At 36.4% G+C, this 26,647-nt stretch overlaps 1 protein-coding gene and 1 long non-coding RNA gene across 5 annotated transcripts in view; both read left to right on the top strand.

The window, feature by feature from the left end:
* The window catches only part of LOC144379449 (uncharacterized), a 707,761-nt gene that overhangs the window by 400,035 nt on the left and 281,079 nt on the right, over positions 1 to 26,647 (top strand). The window lies entirely within an intron of this gene.
* Positions 1 to 26,647, top strand: part of UVRAG (UV radiation resistance associated) — a 316,572-nt gene that overhangs the window by 141,483 nt on the left and 148,442 nt on the right. For all 4 annotated transcript variants that reach the window (XM_036082832.2, XM_078058561.1, XM_078058560.1 and 1 more), the window contains 2 exons: positions 1,222 to 1,327; positions 19,810 to 19,936. In XM_036082832.2, coding sequence (XP_035938725.1) covers positions 1,222 to 1,327; positions 19,810 to 19,936 — 233 coding nt within the window. The remainder of the gene's footprint in view (positions 1 to 1,221; positions 1,328 to 19,809; positions 19,937 to 26,647) is intronic.

Genomic DNA, 26,647 nt, shown 5'->3' on the forward strand with positions numbered 1-26,647 from the left:
AGGGGTCTGGGATCGAGTCCCGCATCAGGCTCCCTGCTCGGCGGGGAGCCTGCTTCTCCCTCTCCTGCTCCCCCTGCTTGTGTTCCCTCTCTTGCTGTCTCTCTCTCTCTGTCAAATAAATAAATAAAAATCTTAAAAAAAAATATTTTAAAAAATTCATTTTCATTATATGAAAATCATGACATCTAAAAATAAAGACAATTTGTGTGTATGTATAAGAAATATATAATCTATATTTGAAGACCAAGAGACTAAGAAAAACACAAACCCATAATGAAAGCAAAAAAGAAAAATAGTTCTTAATTTTTTCAATGTTCCTTGTTTCTTTTTTTTTTTTTTAAAGATTTTATTTATTTATTTGACAGAGAGAGACATAGCGAGAGAGGGAACACAAGCAGGAGGAATAGGAGAGGGAGAAGCAGGCTTCCCCGCGGAGCAGGGAGCCCGATGTGGGGCTCGATCCCAGGGTCCTGGGATCACGACCTGAGCCGAAGGCAGACGCTTAACGACTGAGCCATTCAGGCGCCCTGCAGTGTTCCTTGTTTCAAAGTGGCTGTTGCTGCTGTAACTAGGATTATTGTTAATTCTTTTTTTTCTTTGTGTATCGCCATAACTAGTATTCAGCCTTGTTATCAGTGATGTTCTCCTGGTGACTTTAGCACTCCACTTAATTTCTCTGGGCCTCAGTTTTCACCTTTCTAACATGATAGGATTCAACCAGATTCTTTTCTATAAAAAAAAAAAAAATTATTTATCTATTTGAGAGAGAGACCATTGGGGGAGGGGCAGAGGGAGAGAATCTTCAAGCAGACTCCCTTCTGAGTGTGGAGCCTGACTGCGGGCTTCATCCCTTGACCCATGAGATCATGAGCTGAGCTGAAACCAAGAGCCAGGTGCTTAACCAAGTGAGCCACCCAGGAGCCTCTCAGATTATTTTTCTAAGGTGTCTTCCAGACTCCTGTGAGTTCGCCATTTTAACTCTCAATATATCAGAGGTGGGCAGGCAGGCAGGCATAGAAAGGGTGTTTTTAGGATCCATAGTAATCCCTGTTCATTTCATTATAAATATGCTAGGGAATTATGAAATGATCAGTTTGAGTTGATTACTAGTTCTGCATATCCTGGAAGGTTTGTCCTCATTTTGTTCCATTTATGTCTGTTGCTCTGTGTTAAGAGTTTATGGTTAACTCACTTAAATTTTTCTGCAACTTTTATTTCTAGGCTTCATAGAGCCCAGTGTGCAATTAAACAGACTCAGGTAACTGTTCAGAAAATTGGAAAGGAAATTGAAGAAAAGCTAAGGCTCACATCTACAAGCAATGAACTGGTAGGTTTTTAAATATATTTACTTATTTAGACTCTTTGATTTCTAAATGTGATCATCATATTCTTCTTATATTAATTTTTTTTCAAAAAGCTTTAGGTAGTTATTTTTTCTCTTAATGTTTTGCTGAGACTTATGTTGGCATTTAAATGTTGGAAAACACTTTCCTATTTCCTAATAATCTAACATGCAAAGTGCCTGCTTTTTGCTGCTAGATGAAACTTTAGATTACATACAGTTACTTAGAAAATAATTAAAAGTTATTTTATTAATGTCTTATCAATGTGAACTCTAGACATGAACTATATATTGAATAAGAAATAGCTGCCAGAAGGAAAAAAAATTTAGGGTCTAATCTCATTTTAAAACATGAATTTAGAGCTACCCTACAACCCTGCAATTGCACTACTGGATATTTACCCCAAAGATACAAATGTAGTGATCCAAAGGGACACATCCACCCCAATGTTTATAGCAGCAATGTCCACAATAGCCAAACTATGGAAAGAGCCTAGATGTCCATCAACAGGTGAATGGATAAAGAAGATGTGGTATATATATACAATGGAATATTATGCAGCCATCAAAAAAAAAAAGAAATCTTGCCATTTGCAATGACGTGGATGGAACTAGAGGGTATTATGCCAAGCGAAATAAGTCAATCAGAGAAAGACAAGTATCATATGATCTCACTGATATGAGGAATTTGAGAAAAAAGATAGAGGATCATAGGGGAAGGGAGGGAAAAATGAAACAAGATGAAACCGGAGAGGGAGACAAACCGTAAGAGACTTTTAATCTCAGGAAACAAACTGAGGGTTGCGGGAGTGGAGGGGGGTGGGAGGGATGGGTGGCTGGGTGATGGACATTGGGGAGGGTAGGTACTATGGTGAGCACTGTGAATTGTGTAAGACTGATGAATCACAGACCTGTACCCCTGAAACAAATAATGTATTATATGTTATAAAAAAAAGAAATAAAAGATGAATTTAAAATTATTGGAGTGAACTTAATAGGTTGGTTTATGGGCAGTGTTCTCTTTTGGGAAAGATGCCTTTAATTAGCATTTCCAAAGAAATAGAAATTCCAACCCAAATGGACAGATTTAAGATATTAGTATAATTTGGGGTTGCTTTATACTCTTTCTAGTGGAGAAAAAAAATATTAATTTTGGAATAAAGATTCTGCCTTTTTAAGCAGAACAGTAGGCATAACAAATAAATTGAACTTTTTTCAAAATGAAGCCACATGGCTTTTGATGAAATTTTTGTTATGGATTATGATAGTTAAAATATAATTCAAATCCTCAAATTAAGCCCTAACTATTTAAGTATTTATTTGTACAAACTCATTCTCATACATAGGCAGTATCTTCCAGTTGTCATTTATAGCACTATCAACTTAGGAGAAGACCTTTTTACCTCCAAACAAACATTCTGTATTATCTTGAAGATTTGCCCAAGATAGTAATTTAATAGATGAACTATGGAAACACAGTGCAGTTAACCACCAACACAGACTTCTTTCTCATGGCATTTGAAGTGAATGGATGATGATGTATTTAAACTATATAAAATTGCTGATTTTGACCCATAAATGGTAGTTTCATATAATTCAACCTGATGTTAAAATGGCTAGTGCTGTACCTGACACAGAGCGGGCATACAAAATATGGTAGCTACAATAACTGTAGTAGTAATGCTTATCCATATGACTTTGCTTGCCTATGGAAAATCTTCTGTTTTGGAGAAGCTGTTAAACCACCTCTTGTTTTTTTTTTTTTTTAATTTTATTATGTTATGTTAGTCACCACACAATACATCATTAGTTTTTGATGTAGTGATCCACGATCCATTGTTTTCGTATAACACCCAGTGCTCCATGCAGTACGTGCCCTCCTTAATACCCATCACCCGGCTAACCAATCCCCTCTCCCCCCTCCCCTCTAAAACCCTGTTTGTTTCTCAGGTCCATAGTCTCTCATGGTTCATCTCTCCCTCCAATTCCCCCCGCCCATTTTTCCCTTCCTTCTCTTAACCACATCTTGTTTTAACTCAGCCTCAGTAAAGGAAGAAAACCCAGACCACAAATATATTGGAAAAGGAGAAAAAGCAGCTAATTTTAAGCCTTTCTGTAGTGTACAGAAATGCCACATTTTTAGAACCTTTGTCCGAGGAGAAATTGCTAGGGTTTTTTATTTTCATCTCCCAAGGCAAGACTGGGAAATTACTTATTTCATTAAATGACAGCATATGTTTTGTCTCAGTATGGAAAAATGTATGTTTAATCCTATTTTTCTAAAATATAAGTGGTGACACACAGAGCAAGGTGATAGAATGTGTGAGTTTAAAGAGGTCAGGTTCAGAGGTTCACTGTGTGTTTTTACGCTGCCTGGTCAACATAGAAAAGAATCGTTGATTTTTGAACTGAAAGTGAACCTAGACATCATCTAGTTCCCATATAACTTCACTAAAACCAACCCTCCTCAGTATAGTCTGTCCCCTTCCCTGTTATATTTTTCTCCGTAGTATTTATTACCCTTTAACATGGCAGATATTTTACATATTTTATTTGTCTGTCTCTCTAAACTCTTTGTCCGTGTTTCTTCACTATTGTATTCACTAGTGTCTAGAAAGTGCTTAACACATAGTAGGTCCTCAATAAATATTGAGTTAGGAATGAATCTAGCATGTTAAATAACAAAATTCAACCATGTAAATTTGAATATCTACTTGGCTTTTTCAAATGATTCGTGAATCAATGGGGCGACACCTCTTCTAGCAAGTAGAGAGGAGCTCCGAAGAGTCCTACAAAATGCAAGGTTTTTATAGAAGGAGGGTAGGGGCAAGAAAGTTATTAACAAAAGAAAAGGATCGGTTCAGGCAAGGCCACTTTCTAGGGATAAAAGCAAGGTGTCTTATCATATGGATTGCCTCATCTTTTTTGTGGAGATAGAGAGTGCCGAAGGGGCAAACTTATTGGCACAGTTTGAAAAAATTCTTGGCTGGCCAGATAAGACTACATTTCTAGAGGAGGTTAGTTTCGGAACTTGGTCTAAGTGACACCATTTTGAGCCTGTATTTTGTCTTTTTATTTATTTATTTTTTAAACAAGCATAAAAACAAGGATTAAACTCTTAAAAAAGGATGGAGAATGAGGCCTGAAGAAAGGAAGCAACTTTCCCATAATCATTGGACAAGTAGAGACAAATTTTGGTTTACTTGTCTTCTTTCAGGGAATAATGCCATTTACTTGTTAATTTTCTACTTTAAGACTTACCTGTAGCAAATTAGAAACCTTTACTCTTACCTTTTTTCCTCATTCCCTTTCTAAGTTGGCCCAAGGTCATTATACTTCAACCCAAGCATTTTCAATTTTTAAGAATTGACTTTAATTTTAGCCTATGTATAGGGGCACGTGGGTTGCTCAGTCAGTTAAGCATCTGCCTTTGGCTCACGTTGTGGTCCCAGGGTCCTGGGACTGAGCCCTACATCAGGCTCCCTGCTCAGTGGGGAGCCTGCTTCTCCTTCTCCCTCTGCCTCTCCCTCTGGCTTGTGCTCTCTCTTGCTCACTCTCTCTCTCTCTCAAATAAGTAAATAAATAAATAAGTAAATACAATAATTTTAGCCTATGTATAATCAGTCAGAAGGCATACTTGATGCTGAAAGAAATCAGAATACTTTGTAAGACCAACTGTAACTACCTCTGTTATTAGTAATTGAGTTCATACTTGATGGCTTTTAAAGATTTTGCATCTTCTCACACTACATCAATAGCTAACATATCTTTTTGACATTTAACTATGTTTCTTATGAAATTTCTGCTGTTGTCATCTTGAATTTTTGCTTACATGTTTTGGATTTTGTCAGGTGCCTTTCCTATATCTGTTGATAATTGTATTTTTTTCCATATTCTTGTATTATGATGGTAAAATACATTGATTAATTTTTGAATGTTAATCCAACATTGCATTTTTGGAGAAAGCCCCTCTTGTTCATGAGGAATTATTCAGATTCAATTTGCTAAAATGTCTAAAGGATTTTTTTAAAAGATTTTATTTAAAAAAAATTTTTAAGTTTTTTAAAAAGTAAATAATAAATAAAAATGAATAAATAAAATATAAAATAAATAAAAAGATTTTTATTTATTTGAGAGAGAGAGTGAGCGAGAGAGAGTGAGAGAGAGCAAGCATGAGCAGGGGAAAAGTAGAGGGAGAGGGAGAAGCAGACTCCCCGCTGAGCAGGGAGCCTGATGCTCTGGGACTCCAGGATCATGACCTGAGCCAAAGGCAGACGCTTAACCGGCTGAGCCACCCTGGTGCCCCCATTTAAAGTATTTTTGCATCTATATTCATGGGGGATATTGGTCTGTAGTTTTGTTTTCTTATAATCTGTTTGTCTGGTTTTGTTGTCAGGGTGATGTTGGCCATAACTAGTGATTTGGGAAGTGTTTTTTCTTCTGTTTCCTAGAAGAATATGTGTAGAATTGTGTGTAGAATTGGAATTATTTCTTAAATGTTTGGTAGAATTTTCCAGTGAAGCCATCTGGACCTGGAATTTTCTTTGTGGGTTTTGAACTAGGAATTCAGTTCTTGAATAGTTGTGGGTTATTGAAGTTATCTGCTTCTTGAGTGAGCTTAGGTAGCTTATGTCTTTCAAGCATTTGTCCATTTCATTTAAGAGGTTAGTCTTTAATTTTAGCTATTCTCGTGGGTGTGTAGTGTTTTCTTATTTTAGTTTATAATTGCATTTCAATGATAAACATTTTTTATATCTTTATTGGTCACTTGTGTATTCTTTAAGAGGTGTAAGTTTAAGGGGGGTGGGAGGATGGGTTAGCCTGGTGATGGGTACTGGGGAGGGCACGTTCTGCATGGAGCACTGGGTGTTATGCACAAACAATGAATCATGGAACACTATATCTAAAACTAATGATGTAATGTATGGGGATTAACATAACAATAAAAAATTAAAAAAAAAAGAGGTGTAAGTTTAAGTACTTTTGCCCATTAAAAAAAATAAACTATTTAGATTTACAGAACACTTGCAAAGATAGTTCAGAGAGTTTCCATTTGACTTTAATCTGGTTTCCCTTAATATAAACGTCTTCTATAACCATGTTACATTTGACATGGTACATTATCAAACCAAGAAGTTAACATTGATATATTACCATTAACTGGGGGCTTTATTCAGGTTTCACCAGTGTTTCCACTAATGTCTTTCTTTTAAATAAATAAACTTTATTTTACAACAGTAGTAGATTTATAGAATTATTACAGAGATGGTACAAAGAGTATACCTTACAGCCAATTTCTCCTGTTATTAACATTTACCTTAATGTTAGAGTTAATGAACCTGTACTGATAAATTATCATTCACTAAAATCCATGCTTTCTTCAGATTTCCTTAATTCTCACCTAAAGTTCTTTTCTGTTCCAGAATCCCATGCAGGAAACCATATTACATTTAGTAGTCATGCTTCCTTAGACTCTTCTTGGATGTGAAAATTTCTCAGGCTTTCATTGTTTTTAATGACTTTGACAATTTTGAGGATTACTAGTCAGATATTTTATAGAATATCCCCTGATTGGGATTTGTCTGATATTTTGCCGTGATTAGCCTAGATTCTGATATCCTTTTTTTTTTGTTCCAGTATCCAGCCCAGGATACCACATTGAATTTAGTCATGCCTTCCTAGGCTTCTCTGATCTATGACAGTTTCTCATTCCTTCCTATATTTAATCAGTGTTGATATTTACCTGAATCACTACTTGGTTAAGGTAGTATCCCCCAAGTTTATCCACTATACTCCTTTGGAGTATCCTTTCCATGCTGAAGTTTTTGAAAGCAAGATACTAATAAGTCCAGCCTTCACTCCAGTGGAGGGGACTTGCGTTCCACCTCCTAGACGGGAGACTGCTTACTTATGTATGTTATTTTGAATTCTTTGTGAGGAAGATTTGCCCCCCCCATTTATTTATTCATTCAGTCATTTACTTATTAGTATGAACTTGAATATATTTATTTTATACTTTAGGTTATAATTGAATACTATGTCATTTATATTCTTGCTCAACTTATGGCATCGATAGCTCTTTCAGGTTTCCTCCTGTGTCCTTTTGACATGCCTCTCTTTTTTGTTTGTTTTTTAAAGCACTTCCTTCATTTCTGGCACTATATGATCCACACTTATCTTGTATTTCCCCTGTCTCATCCCTGAATGAGCCCTTTTCCCAAGAAGTCCTGTTCCTTTCATTAGGTAATGGTATTTAGAAACAAGAGCTGGGCACTGGGTGTGCTTATGGCTACTGGGTTGTAACTGCGTCTAGGCCCTCTCAGTGGACAGAGCTGGTATATGCAAGTATCTGTCTCTATATATGTGTTAAAACTAAACAGGAGTCGTACTAATACCTTCAACTTTAACACCACAGAGTTCATTCTCATCCTTTACTTTTATTTGTAGTATCTTTTTCTGTTAGTGAGAAACCTGGCTCCCATTATCTGTAATTTATTTACATATTTTTTCAGTCCTAGTATACATGTAAAGTAGTTTCATATTTTTCCCCTCATTTTAAATGGGATTTCTGTCTTCTTGTGTTAAAGAGAGGGGGAAGGGAGAGGGAGGGAGAGAGGAGGAGAGAGTGTGTGTATATGTACACATTTGCATGTATATTTGTATTTTTCTTTTTTCTGGATACACGTCCTTTTTCTGATATGTATGTTGGGAATATTTTCTTAATGTTCTGTGGTTTGCCTTTTCATGTTCTTAATGATGCCTTCTAAAGAGCAAAAGTTTAAAAGTCTAATGAAATACAATGTATTTTTTTAAAGACTTTATTTATTTGACAGAGAGAGACACAGCGAGAAAGGGAACACAAGCAGGGGGAGCGGGAGAGGGAGAAGCAGGCGTCCTACAGAGCAGGGAGCCCGATGCGGGGGCTCGATCCCAACACCCTGGGATCATGACCTGAGCCGAAGGCAGATGCTTAATGACTGAACCACCCAGGTGCCCCAATACAATGTACTTTTTAATGTTATTTTGTAGTAGGGCTTTTTGTTTTCTTTATAAGAAATCTTCGACTAACCTAAAGTTGCATCAATTTCTTCTGTGTTTTGTTATAGAAGTTTTGTAGTTTGGGGCTTGACATTTAGATCTATGATCCATCTCAAGCTAGCTTTTTTTTTTTTAAGATTTTATTTTATTTATTTATTTGAAAGAAAGAGAGAGAACACAAGAGGGGGTACAGTCAGAGGGAGAAGCAGACTCCCTGCCGAGCAGGGAGCCCAATGCAGGACTCGATCCTGATGGGATCATGACCTGAGCCGAAGGCAGTCGCTTAACCAGCTGAGCCACCCAGGCACCCTCAAGCTAGTTTTTTTGTACAAGTTCAGGGTTCTTTTGTTCTATATAAATATACAGTTAATTTAACATCGTTTGTTGAACAGTCTTTCCTAATTTAATTGTTTTGAAATGTTTGTCCAAAATCAATTGACCAAGTATGTTTTCATCTATTTCTGGATTCTCTGTTTTGTTCCACCGATCTATATGTCTATCTTTCACCAATACCAAAGTTTCTTAGAGATCTGTTGTCTTAAAACCAGGTAGGGCAAGTCCTCCAATTTTGTTCATTTTATATAAGTTCCCATGGGTTCTTTGTATTTCCAAGTGAAATGAGAATCAGCTTATCCATTTCTTAAAAAAAAAAAGCCTGGGGGGCGCCTGGGGGACTCAGTCGTTAAGCGTCTGCCTTCGGCTCAGATCATGATCCCCCGGGGTCCTGGGATCGAGCCCCGCATCGGGCTCCCTGCTCGGCGGGAAGCCTGCTTCTCCCTCTGCCACTCCCCCTGCTTGTGTTCCCTCTCTTGCTGTGTCTCTCTCTCTTCAAATAAATAAATAAAATCTTAAAAAAAAAAAAAAAAGCCTGTTGCAGTTTTAATAAGGATTTGTAGATCAATTTGTGGAGAATTGCCATCTTAGCAATAATGAGTTCCCCAGTCCATTGAACGTGGCATATATCTCTTTTATAGACTTTTCTTTAATTCTCTCAATATCTTGTAGCTTTCACTGTAAAGATTTTGGGCATCTTTTATTAGAGTTATTCCTAAGTATTTTTTGGGGGGGGCATTCTTGCAAATGGGATTGTTTTTGAATTTTTGTTTCTTACCTGTTTGTTGCTAGTAGGAAGGAATACAATTCTTACTAATTTATTAACCTAGTATCTTGCAGTCTTGTTCTATTAACTTTTTAGTTCTCGTAGTTATTTTGTATATTTATTGGGATTTTTCTATGTAAACAATCATACCTGCAAACTTAGACTGCATTGTGTGCTTTATTATTTAATTTTTCTGAGTTATTTCAATAGCTAGAACATACAGTACAATATCAAATAAAAGTAATACAAGTGGAAATCCTTTCTTTGTTCCTGATCACGGGGGGAAATGATTCCTCCTTTCTTAAGTATAATGGTAGTAATGCCTTTTATTGGTGTTAGGAAGTTCCCTCTTATTCCTAGTTTCTGAGAGTTTTTATCATGAATGGATATTGAATTTTGTCAAATGCTTTTTCTGGATCTATTGAAATAATCATGTGATTTTTCTCCTTGATTCTCCATAATTTAATTTCAGATGTTTAACATTACATTTCTGGAATAAACCTGAATTGGTTACAATATATACTCTTTTTTTTTTTTTTTTTTTGTATCTTGCTGGATTTGATCTGGAAATAATTTAAGGGGTTTTATGCTATATTTATTAGGGATGTTGAAATACAGTGTTTTAAATTACTTTATCAGATTGGTATTAGGATTATGGTAGCCTGGTCAAATTAGTTGAACAGTGTTCTTTTTTCCTGTTCCATCTTGACCAGAAGCAGAAGTCTCTGCTTTTAATATTTTCTAGTCCTCTGCTGAGATTTCATCTTTGTATTCATTATGAGAGTATTTTACTTTTTCTGGGATTGACAGATTTCATATCTTTTTATTCATTATAAGAATATTTTACTTTTTCTTACTCAGCATATTTATAATAGTGGCTTTAAAGTCTTTGTATGAGGGCGCCTGGGTGACTCAGTCGTTTAGCGTCTACCTTCGGCTCAGGTCATGATCCCAGGGTCCTGGGATCGAGCCCCGCACTGGGCTCCTTGCTCAGCAGGGAGGCCTGCTTCTCCCTCTCCCACTCCCCCTGCTTGTGTTCCCTCTCTCGCTGTCTCTCTCTCTGTCAAAAAATGAATAAAAATCTTAAAAAAAAAAAAGTCTTTGTACGATAATTCTAACATCTGGGTTATCTTGGGGTTGGCATATGTTGGTTGTCTTTTCCCTAGAGAGTGAGTCACATTTTCCTGACTATTCATATATTGGGTAATACTGCATAGTATCCTGGACAATGTGAATGTAATTTTGTGGAATCTCTGGATTTTGTTACTTTCCTCTGAAGAACATTGATGTTTTCATTTTAGCAAGTAGTTAACTTGGTTAGGCTCAAACTCATGCCTGCAATGGACATTGGCTCAGATTTCATTCAGTTCAGTACTTTTACCCTTAGGCCCAGCTGCTTTCTGTTTGCCTCGTACATGTGTGGTTTAGGATTCAGAGATTCATATTGAATTTAAACAGAATCTGGGGTGTCCATTCTCTGGCTTCCCCCATTCTGGTGGCCTTGATTGTGTGATCTCTTTCCCCTGGTTCCTCTGGCCAAAAAGATAGTTGTCTTTCACTGGAGTTTGACTGCAGCCACCCTCAGGAAAAAGCTACAGAAAAGGGGAAATTCACGCTGTGTATTGGTTGCTTGCACCAGGTTGAGTCTCTCCAGAATTTACCTGTCACTGATCAATCTCCAGAATCCTCAAGTAGTAGCTTTTTGTATTTTATCTAGAGTCTAGAGCTGTGATTTATGAGAGGACCAGTTTGCTCATTCTCTTATAGCAGAAGTAGAACTTGTGTATGTTTTATTATTATATATCTTTTGCTTTATCTTCCTAGCTGGACCTGGGTTCTAGGCCTTATATTGCCACTGAGTCTATGAAATTACTGGGTTGGATTAAGTATTTTCTAAGGAAATATTTTCCCTTTCTTAGTGGTTGAGAAGGTGTAAGTGCAATAGAAAGAACCTACAAATGACATTTAAAAGCAAATTTGTTCTCATAGGACAACTGCCATAGTTGTAAAACTTTTTTTCCAGATTGTTCATTATTTCCAGGTTTTATGGGAAAACTAATATAGAGAATGTGCCCTAACCCACCATTCTCAAACTTTTTGGTCTCAAGACTCCTTTATGCTCTTAAAAATTATTAAGACCTCAAAGAACTTAGCATATATCTGTTGATGATGCCTAAGTTAATAAAAGACAGATGGATTCTCACATTTATTTCTGCAATCAATCTGTTGTGATACCACAAATCTTAGAGACTCTGGAAAGCTCTGCTATACAGTTATGAGAAAATGAGAGTGAAAAAGGGAGATAACAGCTTAGTAGTATTGTGAAAATATTTTTGATCTCACAGACTCTGAAATGGTCTCAGAAATTCTCATGGTTTCCTGGACCATGCTTTGAGAACATTTTGTCTAAGACTTTTTAGCTCCAATGTGATCTAAAGAAAATTGCTTCCTTTAGTATGTCATTTACAAATTAGTCTGTCATTCGGAAATGAATCTTTAACATTGCCCATCATTGTCTTTGTAAAGACCCATAAATAGGAATGTGTCTGCTTGCAAATAGATGAAACTGTCTGTGATTTTAAGAACATGTTGTATAAAAACACTAAAATCCAATTAAAAGTGATCCATTGGAGATGCACATGTGACATTAACTAGGAGTAAACAGATAAATGGAACACAGGAAAAAAAAAAAGAAGATACTTATAGAACATTAAGGTCTTTGAGCTCTTGTGTTAGATGCATTAGAAAGGAAGAAGAACCAGATCCCACTTGGGCAGGTTTGTTTACTCTACTCATCAGAAATTAGAGCCAACCATCCTGGTTTTGAATGACTTGACACATTTCTGTAAGTGGGCCAGTTTCTGCATATGGACCATAACACAAACACACTGTAAACATGCCTTCCTGTATTAGTTTAGTATTTAGATTAACTTGTACCCTTGGTTCTTTGATTCTAGAAAATATTTCCCAATTTGAGTGTATACCCTGGAATAGAGCAGATTAACCCTCTAAGTAGACATATCTCTGTGTTCTGTGAAAAGTTGTTTTCCTGTTTTCGTTTTTTGTTTTTCCTCGGCCCAGGTAGAATTCAGTTTGCATATTTTATGGAGAAATTCAAGTTAGGAAGATTGAACACTTCTTTGTGGGAAAAGATTGCTTCCTACGAATTTATGTATTTTTTCTCTCAGTGATGTAAAAACACACTAACATGTCATGATCACACTATTGAATTACTAAAGAAACCCAAATTGTTTCTTGATTCCTTTTCCTTTAATGATAAACAACCTCACTGGCTTTGGTCTTTGTTTTTACAGTGGGTTGACAGGGCAAAATGGCTTTTATCTCTGTTAGACCCAAGCTCTTAGAAAGCAGACACCATTTCTCATTCATTTAGAAGCACATAGTATGCCCTTCATAAATGTTTGCTTTGTTCAAGAAAAATTGCTTAGGAATGTTTCATATTTCATAGAGTTTTCCAGTCAGATATAATAATGATGATTGGAGAAATAAGCTTTTGTGCTTGTTTTCTTGGCTTGAATGTCTTTAACAGATGATCATGCCATCTGTTTAGAATCAGTATTTCAGTGATGAGGAAGAAAGCATTTTGGGTGAGAAACGATAGCTATAAAGTACTTTCCACACAACTGCCAAGTCATTTTTCCGTGCCCGTTGCTTCGACAGGGCCATACCATTACTCATCTCACTGAGTGCCCTTGCTTCTTCAGTATCTGTGAGTCAGATAGAGATGCTGACTTTCATCTTTTAAAGGTTTTTACTAGCTTGGTAAACCTATTTAGTTTACTTAATGAAAAGTTTTTTTTTTCTCATTACAATTTTAATTAGTATATGTTTTAGGAAGGGGACAAGAATTTACTAGGCATAGCCAAATATTACTGTTTGGTTAAGATTTATGTCCTGGAACATCATGTAAAGTGTATTATTGACACTTGATAAAGACCAGGAGAGAAGGACACACACATTCATAGGGCAGTAATTGTGTGTGAATGCAAACATGTGCAAGCACATATATGTTTGTTGTGGGACAGGATTTCAGATTTTATCTGGAGGCAAATTCTGGCCTCTAAATTAGAGGTATTTGGATTAAAAGGGAGTCTGAGTAAAGTTTACAGTGTGGCTTCATAGGTTTAGGTAGGAAGTATTTTAATGGAAAGATAAGTTAACAAACTTATTTAGCAAAGTTAACTGTATCTCTGGTATAATGTGTCTGGGACTTGTTTTATCAAATGAACATTCAGTAAAATTGACTTTTTTGAGGTATGGTTCTATTACTTTTTAAAAAATAAGCTTTATTTTTTAGAGTAGTTTTAGGTTTGCAGAAAGTTATTTCCCCTCTTCTCCCAGTTTCTTTTGTTCTTAACATCCTATATCAGAGTGATACATTTGTTACAATTGTTGAGTTAATATTAATACAATATTAACTCTAGTTTACATTAGGGGTTCTCCCTGTTGTACAGTTCTCTAGGTTTTGACAAATACACAGTGTCCTGTATCCACCACTGCAGTATCATGCAGTGTAATTACACTGGCCTAAAAATCCCCTCGGATGAATCTATCTATTCATCCTTTTCCCCCTCTCTTAGAACCCCTGGCAACCATTGAACTTTTTACTCTCTCCATGGTTTTGCCTTTTTCAGGAATGTCATATAGTATGTAGCCTTTTCAGATTGGCTTCTTTTACTTAGCAATATACATTTAAGGTTCCTCCATGACTTTTTACAGCTTGATAGCTATATTGCTATTGCTGAATAGTACTCCATTGTATAGATATGTCAAGTTTGTTATAACTGTTGACCTATTGAAGTGCATGTTGGTTGCTTCCAAGTTTTGGCAATTATGAATAAAGCTGCTATAGACATTCATGTGTAGGTTTTTTATGTGAACACAAGTTTTCAACTCATCTGTATAAATATCCGGGAGCATGATTGCTGGATCATACAGTAAGCCTATGTTTAGTTTTGTAAGAAACTGCCAGACCATCTTTTAAAGTGGCTGTACCATTTTGCATTGCCACCAACAATGAATGACAGTTCCTGTTGGTCCAGATCCTTGTCAGCATTTAGTATTGTCAGTGTTTTGGATTTTAACTATTCTAGTAAATATATGTAGTATCTTACTGTTGCTTTAATTTGCAGTTCCTTGATGACATATGATGTTGGACATCTTTTCATATGCTTATTTGCCTTCTTTGATGAGGTGACAGTTCAGATCTTCTGCCCATTTTTTAATTGGGTTGTTTATTTACTTATTGTTGAGCTTTTAGAGTTTTTGTGTATATTTTGGATATCATTCCTTTATCAAATAAGTGGTTTTCAAATATTTTCTCCCAGTTTGTGGCATATCTTTTCATTCTTTTAATAGTGGTTTTTGCAGAGCAGAAGTTTTAATTTTAATGAAGGCCAACTTAGTTTCTTCTTTCATGATCATGCATTTGATGTTGTATATAAAGTCATCTCCACTTTAGTCACCTAAATTTTCTAGTGTTATCTTCTAGAATTTGTATAATTTTTTTTAAAGATTTTATTTATTTGAGAGAGTGAGAGAGAGGGAGGGGGGAGGAGCAGAGGGAGAGGGGACAAGCAGATCCCAGGCTGAGTGTAAAGCCTGATGCAGGCTCAATCCCATGACCCTGAGATCAAGACCTGAGCTGAAATCAAGAGTCGGACACGTAACGTACTGAGCCACCCAGGCACCCTGTATATGATAATTTTTTTATTTCACATTAGTTCTGTGATCCATTTTGAGTTAATTTTTATGAAAGATGTAAGGTCTGTATCTAAATGTTCTGTTTCATTTTGTTTTGTTTGTATGTAGCTGTCCAGTAGTTACAGCACCATTTAGTGTAAAGGCTATCCTTTTTCCATAGAATTGCTTTTGTTCCTTTGACAAAGATCAGTTGACTATATTTGTGTGTCTATGTGTTTCTGGGCTATCTATTCTGTTCCACTGATTTGTCTATTTTGTGTCCATATCAAACTGTCTTGATTATTGTAGCTTTATGGTAAGTTTTAGCATTAGATAGTGTCAATCTTGTAACTTTGTTCTTTTTCAGTATTGAGCTATTCTGGGTTTTTTGCCTTCCGATATAAACTTTAGAATCAGTTTGTTGGTATCAACAAAATAACTTGCTGGGATTTCACTGGATCTGTAGGTTAAATTGGGAAAAATTGATATCTTAATAATATTGTCTTCCTATCCATGAATATGGACATTCATTTATTTGGATCTCCTTTGATTTCTTTCATCAGTTTTTCAGTTTTCTTCATTTAGGTCTTGTATACATATTTTGTTAGGTTTATACCTAAGTATTTCATTTTTTTAATTTTAATGTAATGTTGTATTTTAGATTTCATATTCTAATTGTTCCTTGCTGTTACGTAAGAAAGAAATGGGCTTTTGTATATTGCTTTAATCACTTACTAGTTCCAGGAGGCTTTGGATTTTGCTTTGTTTTTTGATGGGGGTTGATTCTTTGAGATTTTCTACATATATAATCAAATCATCTATAAACAAAGATGATTTTATTTCTTTTTTTCTCAGTCTGATAGTTTTTATTTCCTTTTCTTATTGTATTGCATAGTTAGGATTTTCAGTACATGTTTCATAGAGTGCTGAAAGGAGACATCCTTGCCTTTTTCTCCAGTGTAGGGAGAAAACATCTGGTTTCCTACCATTAAGTATAGACGATCCCCGATGTAAGATTTGACTTTATGATGGTATGAAAGTGATACACATTCAGTAGAAACTATACTTCAGATTTTGAATTTTGATCTTTTCCCAAGCTAGCAATATATGGTATGATGCCTTGCAGCAGTAACAAACCACAGTTGTCAGTCAGCCACATGATCATGAGGGGAAACAACTGATACACTTATGACCATTTTGTACCCATGCAACCATCCTGTTTTTCACTTTCAGTACAGTATTCAATAAATTACATGACATATTTAGCACTTTATTATAAAATGGGTTTGTGTTAGATGATTTTGCCCAACTATAGATTAATGTAAGTGTTCTGAGCACACGTAAGGTAGGCTAGGCTAAGCTGTGGTGTTCAGTAGGTTAGGTGTATTAGATGTATTTCAACTTACAATATTTTTAACTTATAATGGGTTTATTGGGACATAACCCCATCATAAGTTGAGGAAGATCTGTATGATGTTGGCTGTAGATTTTCTGGCAAATATTCTTTACAAGTTGAGGAAGTTTTCCTTTATTCTTAGTTTGCTGAGAGTTTTTATCATAATTGGGTGTTGAATTTTGTCATATGCTTTTTTGGCATGTATTGATATGATTATATGACTTTTCTTTTTTGCCTGGTTGATATGGTGAATTTCATTGATTACTGAATGTTCAACCTGCCTTGCATACATGGAATAAATTCCATTTGGCTATGGCATATAATTCTTCTTACATATTGTTGGATTTGATTTGTTGATTTTGTTGATGAATTTGCATCTGTGTTTATGAGAGATTGGTCTGTAATTTTCCTTTCTAGTGATGTCTTTGTTTGATTTTGGTATTAGGGTGATGCTGGCCTCCTAGATGGAAGAGAGTTTAAAGAATTAGTGTTATTTATTTATATGCTTGGTAAAATTTACCAGTGAAACCATCAGGGCCTGGTACTTTCCATTTTAAAAGGCTATTAGTTATTAATTTAATTATTTCATATATATGCCCTTTCAGATTATTTCTCCTAGTGTGAGTTTTAGTAGATTGTCTTTCAAGGAATTGGTCCATTTCATCTAAGTTACCAAATTTTTGGCCATTGAGTTGTTTATAGTATTCTTTTCTTATTCTTTTAACGTCCATGGGATCGGTTGTGAAGGCTCCTCTTTTATTCCTCATACTAGTAATTTCTGTCTTTTTTCTTTTTCTTGGTTAGCCTGGCTAGAATTTTATCAAAGTTATTGGCCTTTTCAAAAACCCAGCTTTTGGTTTTATTTATTTTGTGATTTTCTCCATTTAATTTATTCTCTTTAGGGTTCATTAACTTCTTGAATTTGTAGGTGTATTTCTTTGCCTAATTTAGGAAGTTTTTCATCATTATTTCTGTGAGTACTTTTTCACTTCTGCTTTATTTCTTCTTTCCTCCCTGTACTGGAGGATACAAATATTAGATCTTTTTATATAGTTCCACAGATCCTGAGGCTCTGTTTTTTTTTTTACAGTCTATTTTCTCTCTCTTGTTTAGATTGGGTAGTTTCTATTCTGTTTTCCAGCTTAAAGATTCTTTTCTCTGTCTCCTACATTCTGCTGTTGAGCTCATTCACTAAGTTTTTTATTCTAGATATTTTCAGCTCTAAAATTGCCTTTTTTTTTTTTTTTTTTGGAACTGAAGGGGATTATGCTAAGTGAAATAAAATTTCCATTTGATTCTCCTTTATATCTTCAATTTCTTGACTGAGACTTTCTATTTCTTTACCAAGATGTTCTATTTTTTCATTTGTTTCAAGGATGTTCTTAATTGTTATTGAAGTACTTTTATGATAGCTGCTTCCAGGTCTTTGTCAGATAATTGTAACATGTCTGTCATCTCAGTATTGGTATCTCTCTCTCTCTTTTTTAAAAAGATTTTATTTATTTATTTATTTATTTATTTATTGAGAGAGAGCACAAGCAGGGGCAGAGGGAGAGGGAGAAGCAGACTCCCTGCTGAGCAGGGAGCCCGCTATGGGGCTCGATCTCAGGACCCTGGGATCATGACCTGAGCTGAAGGCAGACGCTTAACCGACTGAGCCACCCGGGTGCCCCTCAGTATTGGCATCTCATAATTATCCTTTTTCATTTACTTTGACATCTTTCTGGTTCTTGATATGATGAGTGATTTTTGATTGAAACTTATACATTTTGGGTATTATGTTATGAGTCTCTAGATCTTATTTAAGCCTGTTTGATCTGTTTTTTTCTGACACCTGTTTCTCTGATAGGGAAGGGAGAGATGCTATCTCATTACTGCCAGGTGGGTATAAAAGTCCAGGTTCCTCAAGCAGCTTCCATTGACACCCAAGTGGCAGGAGTGTGGGGGAGGAGGTCATCCTTACTTTTGACCAGGACTGGGAGTTCCAGCTCTCCACTAGGCCTCCACTACTACTGACCTGGCTATGAGGTATAGGAATACTTTGATATTGTTCCCCACATGGCCTCCACTGATAGCATGCTGAATAGGCTGGCCTCATTAACACTGTGTAGTAAGGAAAGTTCTCACTCTACACTAAGCCTCCTCTGATATCACCCAGCAGGGAGGGAGAGGATTATCTCATTATCCCTGTAAATCCAGGCTCCCCTTGTGGTGTCCACTGATAATATGGTTGGTTACCACCTGGAAGGGGTGAAAGCCCCAGGTCCCTGCTTGACTTTCTCTGAAATCTGTGGGATATTAGAGCACGTTGGTTCAATTTGGCAGGGATGGAAATCTACTTTTTGTTTCTATGGATTTGCCTAATATGGACATTTCTATATAAATGGAGTTTGTGGCCTTTTAAAACTGGCTTCTTTCACTTAGTATAGTGTTTTCTTTAATTTTTTAGAAGATTTTATTTATTTATTTGAGAGAGCGAGAGTAAGAGAGAGGGAGCACAAGCAGGGGAAGCAGCCAAGGGAGAGGGAGAAGCAGACTCCCCACTGACCAGGGACTCGACATGGGGCTGGATCCTAGGACCCTGAGATCATGACCTGAGCCAAAGGCAGACACTTAACTGACTGAGTCACCCAGACACCCCAGTATAGCGTTTCCAAGGTTCATCCATGTTGTAGCATTCATCAGTACTTCATTTCTTTTATTGCTAGATAATATTCCATTGCATGGATGTACCACATTTTGTTTCTGTTCATCAGATGATGGACATTTGGATTGATTCCACCATTTGACTATTATAAATCATGCTGTTATGAAAATTCATATTCAGGTTTTTGTATGGACATGTTTTCAGTTCTCTTGGATATGTACCTAGCAGTAGAATTGCTGGGTCCTGTGGTATCTCTATGTTTAAGTTTTTGAGAACTCCATTCCTAAAAATTAATTTTTGTCTTAATTGTATTGTGATCTCAGTAAAGAGGCCTGAGATATTTTATAGTGTTTTTTGGGTTCTTAGAAAGAACTGTCCCCAGACTTCAGGTTTATTCTTTGCTAACATCTGTATTTTCATTAAAATGGCAGGTGCTGATAATTAAGTTACTCAAGAGATCTATGAATTAGATGAATATTAAAGTGCTTTACGCCATTATTCATTTGGAGACACTGTGAATGTATAATTATTCATAGTCATGACTTTCATAGTCATAAATTTACCTGTGCTTTTTAATTATTTAGAGAAAACAAAGTGAGTGCTTGCAATTAAAAATTTTGGTGCTTCGAAATGAACTGGAAAGACAGAAGAAAGCTTTGGGACGGGAGGTGGCATTACTGCATAAGCAACAAATTGCATTACAGGACAAAGGTGAGTAAAAATAACCATACAAACAGCCTAACCTCTACATTCAGTTTTCCTTTTTCTTTCTCCATAGGTTCAAATAGTCATCTTTGTACAGATATGCTGATACGATTTTAAAAATTATTGGGAAGTATTTTGAAGGTGATACATACAGAAACGTGTACAAAGACACACACACACACACACACACACACACATTATATTTCAAAATTTCAAAATGAGCACACTTACACAGGCAGCATCTCCACTGGGAAACAGGGCATTAAAAGAAGCCCAGAATCTCAGAAGCTTCCTCATGTTCCCTTCTGTTTAGGACATCTCCAACCAGACTAACCACTACTTTGACTTATTACACCAAAATTGGTTTTGCTTCATCTTAAACTTTATGCAAGTTAGATCATATAATATGTGCATTTTATGTGCTGGCTTCTGTTCAATATTTTGTTTGTAAGTTTCATCCTAACCTGCATGTACTGTAGTCTTAGTTCATTTTTACTGCCAATAGTATTCCATTGTGCAAATATAAATATGAATTTATTGATTCTGGCTTTCGGTAATTTCTAGTTCAGAACTATTAGATAATGCTTCCATGAATTTTTTCATGCATGCTTCTTAATGAAGATTTTTTTTTATGCATTTCTGTTGAATTTGGAGCAGAATTACATAGTCACAAGATAGGCATATCTTCAGCTTTAGTAGATTGTGTCGAAAAGTTTTCCAAAGCGCTTGTGCCCAATTTACCTCCTCTCCACCCAGCAGTGTATCAGATCTCTTATCCTGTATCCTTGTCGGCACTTGGAACTTTCTGTCTTTTGTATTTTAGTCTTTCTAGTGGGTATGTTGTAGTCTCTCCTTGCAGTTTTAATTTTTATATCCCTGAAAACTAATGAAGTTGAACACTATTTCATGTTTCTTGCTGACTGGGATACACTCCTTTGTGAAGTACCTGTTGAAGTCTTCCTGCCATGACCTTCCCACCTGCCCCCACTCACTCCCCCCACTGGCTTTTTTTATTGGTGGGGGGGCAGTTGTTCTTTATATATTATAGATAAGGGTTCTTTGTTTGAATATACATTTAAAAATGTATTCTCCCATTCTGTGGCTTGCTAGTTCATTCTTTTTTTTTTTTTTTTTTTAAGATTTTTATTTATTCATTTGAGAGAGAGAGAACACAAGCAGGGAGAGAGGCAGAGGGAGAAGCAGGTTCCCTGCTGAGCTGGGAGCCCAATGTGGGACTCGATCCCAGGACCCTGGGATCATGACCTGAGCCAAAGGCAGACGCTTAACCGACTGAGCCACCCAGGCACCCTTGCTGGTTCATTCTTTAATGATACCTTTACATGAACAAAAATTCCATTTTATCAATCTTTCCTTTTATAGTTAAGATTTTTTATGTCCAGTTTAGGGAATATTTGCTGATTTTAATGCCATAAAAGTGTTATTCTGTATTTTTTTAAGTACTTTACTGTTTACTTTTTACATTTATAATTCATCAGGTTTTGATTTTTTTGTGTATGATGTCAGGTAAGATTCATTTTTTTCATACAGATAGTCAATTGACCCAGTACCATTTATTAAAAACCTTTCTCCCTTGCACTGCAGGTTCACTTTTGTCATAAACTGGTGGCCATGTACTTACATGTCTGTTACAGGACTCTCTGTTCTGTGGATCTATTTGCCTGTTCCTTTGCCATTATCTCACTGTTTTAATTTCTCTCGTGTTATAATTGGTCTTCATATCTGTTAAAGTTCTTCTGCTTAGTTATTCTTTTTCAAGATCACCTTTCTTCATCTTAGTAAGGATGGAAATCTACTTTTTTGTTTTTATGGTTGTGCCTGTTCTGGACATTTCATATAAATAGAATCTTTGGCCGTTAGCATGACTAATAACTGGCTTATTCTTATCCTTTTTGCATTTTCATATGGTTCTACACAGAAAAGAAAATCTGGCTAGTATTTTGATTGGGACTACATTTAATATATTTATCAGTACAGTTGGGGATAATGGACATCTTTACAATATTGAGTCTTCCAACCCAAGAAAATGGTATATGCCTTTGTTTATTAAATCTTCTTTACAAAACATGATTGAAATAAACTAATTGTTAGTACATGGATGTTTCCTATGATTCATTGGATTTATTTCTATTTTTTGATATTTTATTATACTATTATAAATATGTTTAAATTTTATGTTCTACTTTTTGCTGATAATATAGAAATACAATTGATTGTTTTAAAGTAGTTTGATTTTTTTAATATGTGCAAATTCCTACATCACATCCTGACTCAGCATGACTTACAAAGGTCTCGTATGACCCATGTCAATCTGAATGCTTCAGCTATAAAGAACTTCTTTTAGTTCTTAAATATGCTTCAGTCTGTCTTGCCTGCATTTAAGCCTCTTTTATGTGTTACTTTCTCCAGGAAATTTTTCACTGGCTCCCTTTCCCTTCTCCTACCTCTGCCCCCCTTGGTTAGATGTACTACTATGTGTTTCCATAGCATCCTGTGTTTTTCCATTATGGCATTGTAATTATTAGTTTATCCCCTCCTCTAGACTCTAAGATCTCTGAGGGAAGACATTGCCCATGTACTATGTTAAATACTCTTCTATTCTTTGAGCATGGTACAGTGTCTGGGGTGCAGTAAGCATTGAATGAATATTTATTGAATGAATGAATCATCTCCATGGTATCAGTCTAATGTCATGGGCATCATTGCTAAAGAATAAAGACTTCTGTAGCTGCTAGCTTAGCATTCATTTGGGAAAACTGATACTCTCATGTGAAACACTATAGAAAAAAACACTGTATATTGTTGGCAGTGATTGTTAAAACTATCTGCACTGCAACACAGCTTGCATATTGATTTTTAGACATGAGAGTCTGTTGGGATAATGCCACTTAAAGTCATGAGACATTGTGAGCAAAGTCCGTTTCCACAATCTCTGTTGAGTGACTCCAAATAACTAAGTAGCTGTGTACATACAAGAACTGCTTTTAAGAGGTCTTCTCTTCTGTGAAAAGACACATTTCTTATGGTGCTTTGAAATTTTTATTATACTCAAATTGCCTGCTACCTGTAGCATGTATTTCTGCATATCTTTTTTTAAGGTTGTCGATTTTTAAAATGAGAACACTATAGGGTTTTAGAGGGGTTCAGGGCATTTGCAGTTTTCTAAAAAGAGAAGTAATAATACTAATAGCTTTAATGTTTCAGTTACCATACTTATCACTATATAGATATGATGTTATTTAATCACCACAATAATTCTGTGAGGTAAGTACTATTATTATTGACATTTTACAGTTGAGGAAACCCTCGGTCAGGGTCAGAGACATTAAATACCTTTCTTAAGTTCACACAGCTAGTGACAGGTGATGTTGGAATTAAAATCCATTGATTCCAAAACTCTCATGCACTGTATAATACTACATTTTACCATATGGAAAGCCTGTGGAAGGTGTATTATTAATAGCATATGGTAAAAGGATAGGGAGATTAGAGTTCTCCCATTATGTTCCCAACTGTGTTTTTTCTTATAATGATAAAGTGCCAGGAAGTCTATCATCAGCCTGTAAACAGGTGAAATTATAAACAGTGACTTCTATCCCATTTAAAAGACTGAGTGTAGGGACTCCTGTGTGGCTCAGTCGGTTAGGCGTCTACCTTCAGCTCAGGTCATGATTCCAGGGTCCTGGGGCTGAGTCCTGCATCAGGCTCCTTGCTCAGCAGGGAGCCTGCTTCTCCCTCTGCCTGCCTCTCCCCTGCTTGTATTCCCTCTTTCTCTCTCTGACAAACAAACAAACAAAAAAAGACTGAGTGTAATAATAATTGCTCATATTTATAGGATACTCATTACTGTGAGGCAATGTCTTGTGTTTTCTATTCTTTATCTTTTTTTTTTTTTTTAAGATTTTACTTACTTATTTGACAGAGAGAGCGAGCACAAGCAAGGAGCAGCAGAGGGAGAGAGAGAAGCAGGCTCATACTGAGCAAGGATCCCAGGACCCTGGGATCATGACCTGAACTGAAGGCAGACACTTAACCAACTGAGCCACCCAGGCGCCCCTGTTCTTTACCTTATTTGGTTTTTACCTGTAGTCCTATGAATTAAGGGTATTCTTATTATCCTCCTAATAATAAATATATATTATTATTCAATTTACAGATGAGGAAACTGAGTCTCAGAGAGGTTAAGTGACTTGCCCAAAGCCACATAGCAAGTTGTAGTGGAGCCTATGTTCAAAGTTACTGGTGCCTAACTGCAGCAAAGGAAGATTATAGGATTTTGTAGGTATCTGTTCTAGTGTTTTAATTCTGACAGTCCAGTCAGAATTAGCACATTCTTATATCTCCATTTTATCATGGAAATAAAGGATGATAATGCTCAAAGTTAAATATATATTTGCTAGGATGGGTCAGAATTATTGATTTTTAACACTGACTTTGTACTGCAGGAGCTTCCCCCCACTTTTATACGTACTTTTGAGATGAGTATTATTTTGTATTTTCCTGAACTGTTAGAATCATTGGAAGGTTAAAATCTAACACGTTGGTCTCAAATGTAAGCAAGAGACAGTTGGGCCACTGCTCTTCCAGCAGGGACCCAACAAGCGGCAGATCTGGGGAGACTCCCCTTCCTCCCCCGGGAGGAGCGGCATGGGAGCACACTGCAGGGATCTGCTGGGTTTGGAGACTCCACACAGGGTCGGGTGCCAGAGATAGAAATGCTCGGTCACAGGCCGGATGAGCACGGAGTGTGGCCGGAGACCAGGGAGACGGGAGTGATTGACTGCTTTTCTCTGGGGGCGCACTGAGGAGTGGGGCCCGAGTTCTCGGCTCCTCCGGGGTGGAGATTGGGAGGCTGCCATTTTCACTCTCGTCCTCCAAAGCTGAACGGAAAGCTTGCAGGGAACAAAAGCTTCTGAGAGCAAACCCGAGCAGATTACTTAGCTGGGACTGGCAAGGGCGGGGCAATTCCGCCTCCGGCAAAGACATTTGGGAACCACAGCAACAGTCCCCTCCCCCAGAAGATCAGCAGGAACAGCCAGCCAAGACCAAGTTTACCTAAACATCAATGAGAATGGCAGAACGCCAGCACTAGGGGAATACAGCACATAGAATTCATGGCTTTTTTTACCCCTGATTCTTTAGTCGTTCAAAGTTAATTTTTTAAATTTTCTTTTTCTTTTTTTTTTTTTAATTTTTCTTTTTCCCTTCTTCAACCAGCATCTTATCAATCCCTTTTTTAAAAAATCTTTTTTATTTTTCATTTTTAGAGTCATATTCTATCCCTTCATAGTAGTTAACCTTATTTTTGGTATATATATATAGAAGTTGTTCTCTCTTTAAAATTTTGGGATACAGTTTCTTCTAACAGACCAAAATATACCCTAAATCTCTAGTGTATGGCTTTGTTCTAGTCTCCTGCCTGATCACATTCTCTCCCCGCCCTTTTTTTTAATTCCTCTTCTTTCTTTCTTCAACCAACTTATCTTATCAATTCCTTTTATAAAATCTTTTATAATTTTCATCTGTACAGTCTTATTCAATCCCTTTATCGTATTTACCCTTATTTTTGTACATATCTAAGTTTTTCTTTCTTTAAAATTTTGGGAGGCACTTTCTTCTAACAGACCAAAATACGCCCAAAATCTAGTGTGTGGCACTGATCTATGCACCAGCCTGATCATATTTGATCATATTCTTTTTTTTTTTAATCTTTTTCTTTTTCTTTTTCCTTTCTTTCCCTTTCTTTTCCCCCGGTTTCAGGTCTCTTCTGATTTGTTTAGTGTTTATTTTTCTGGGGTCGTTGTTAGCCTGTTAGCATTTTGTTCTCTCATTCATCTATTCTCCTCTGGGCAAAATGACAAGATGGAAAAAAATCACCTCAAAAAAAAGAACAAGAGGCAGTACCGACTGCCAGGGACCTAATCAATACGCACATTAGTAAGATGTCGGAACTAGAGTTCAGAATGACGATTTTAAAGATACTAGCTGGGCTTGAATAAAGCATGGAAGATACTAGAGAAACCCTTTCTGGAGAAATAAAAGAACTAAAATCTAACCAAGTCGAAATCAAAAAGGCTATTAATGAGGTGCAATCAAAAATGGAGGCTCTAACTGCTAGGATAAATGAGGCAGAAGAGAGAATTAGTGATATAGAAGACCAAATGATGGAAAATAAAGAAGCTGAGAAAAAGAGAGATAAACAACTACTGGATCACGAGGGCAGAATTTGAGAGAGAAGCGATACCATAAGATGAAACAACATTAGAATAATTGGGATCCCAGAAGAAGAAGAAAGAGAGAGAGGGGCAGAAGGTATAATGGAGCAAATTATAGCAGAGAACTTTCCTAATTTGGGGAAGGAAACAGGCATCAAAATCCAGGAGGCACAGAGAACCCCCCTCAAAATCAATAAAAATAGGTCAACACCCCGACATCTAATAGTAAAACTTACGAGTCTCAGAGACAAAGAGAAAATCCTGAAAGCAGCTTGGGAGAAGAGATATGTAACCTACAATGGTAGAAACATTAGATTGGCAACAGACCCATCCACAGAGACCTGGCAGGCCAGAAAGGACTGGCGTGATATATTCAGAGCACTAAATGAGAAAAATGTGCAGCCAAGAATACTATATCCAGCTAGGCTGTCATTGAAAATAGAAGGAGAGATAAAAAGCTTCCAGGACAAACTAAAGGAATTTG

The sequence above is a fragment of the Halichoerus grypus genome, chromosome 11 (genome assembly GCF_964656455.1).
Source record: "Halichoerus grypus chromosome 11, mHalGry1.hap1.1, whole genome shotgun sequence".
NCBI classification, from domain to species: Eukaryota; Metazoa; Chordata; class Mammalia; order Carnivora; family Phocidae; genus Halichoerus; species Halichoerus grypus.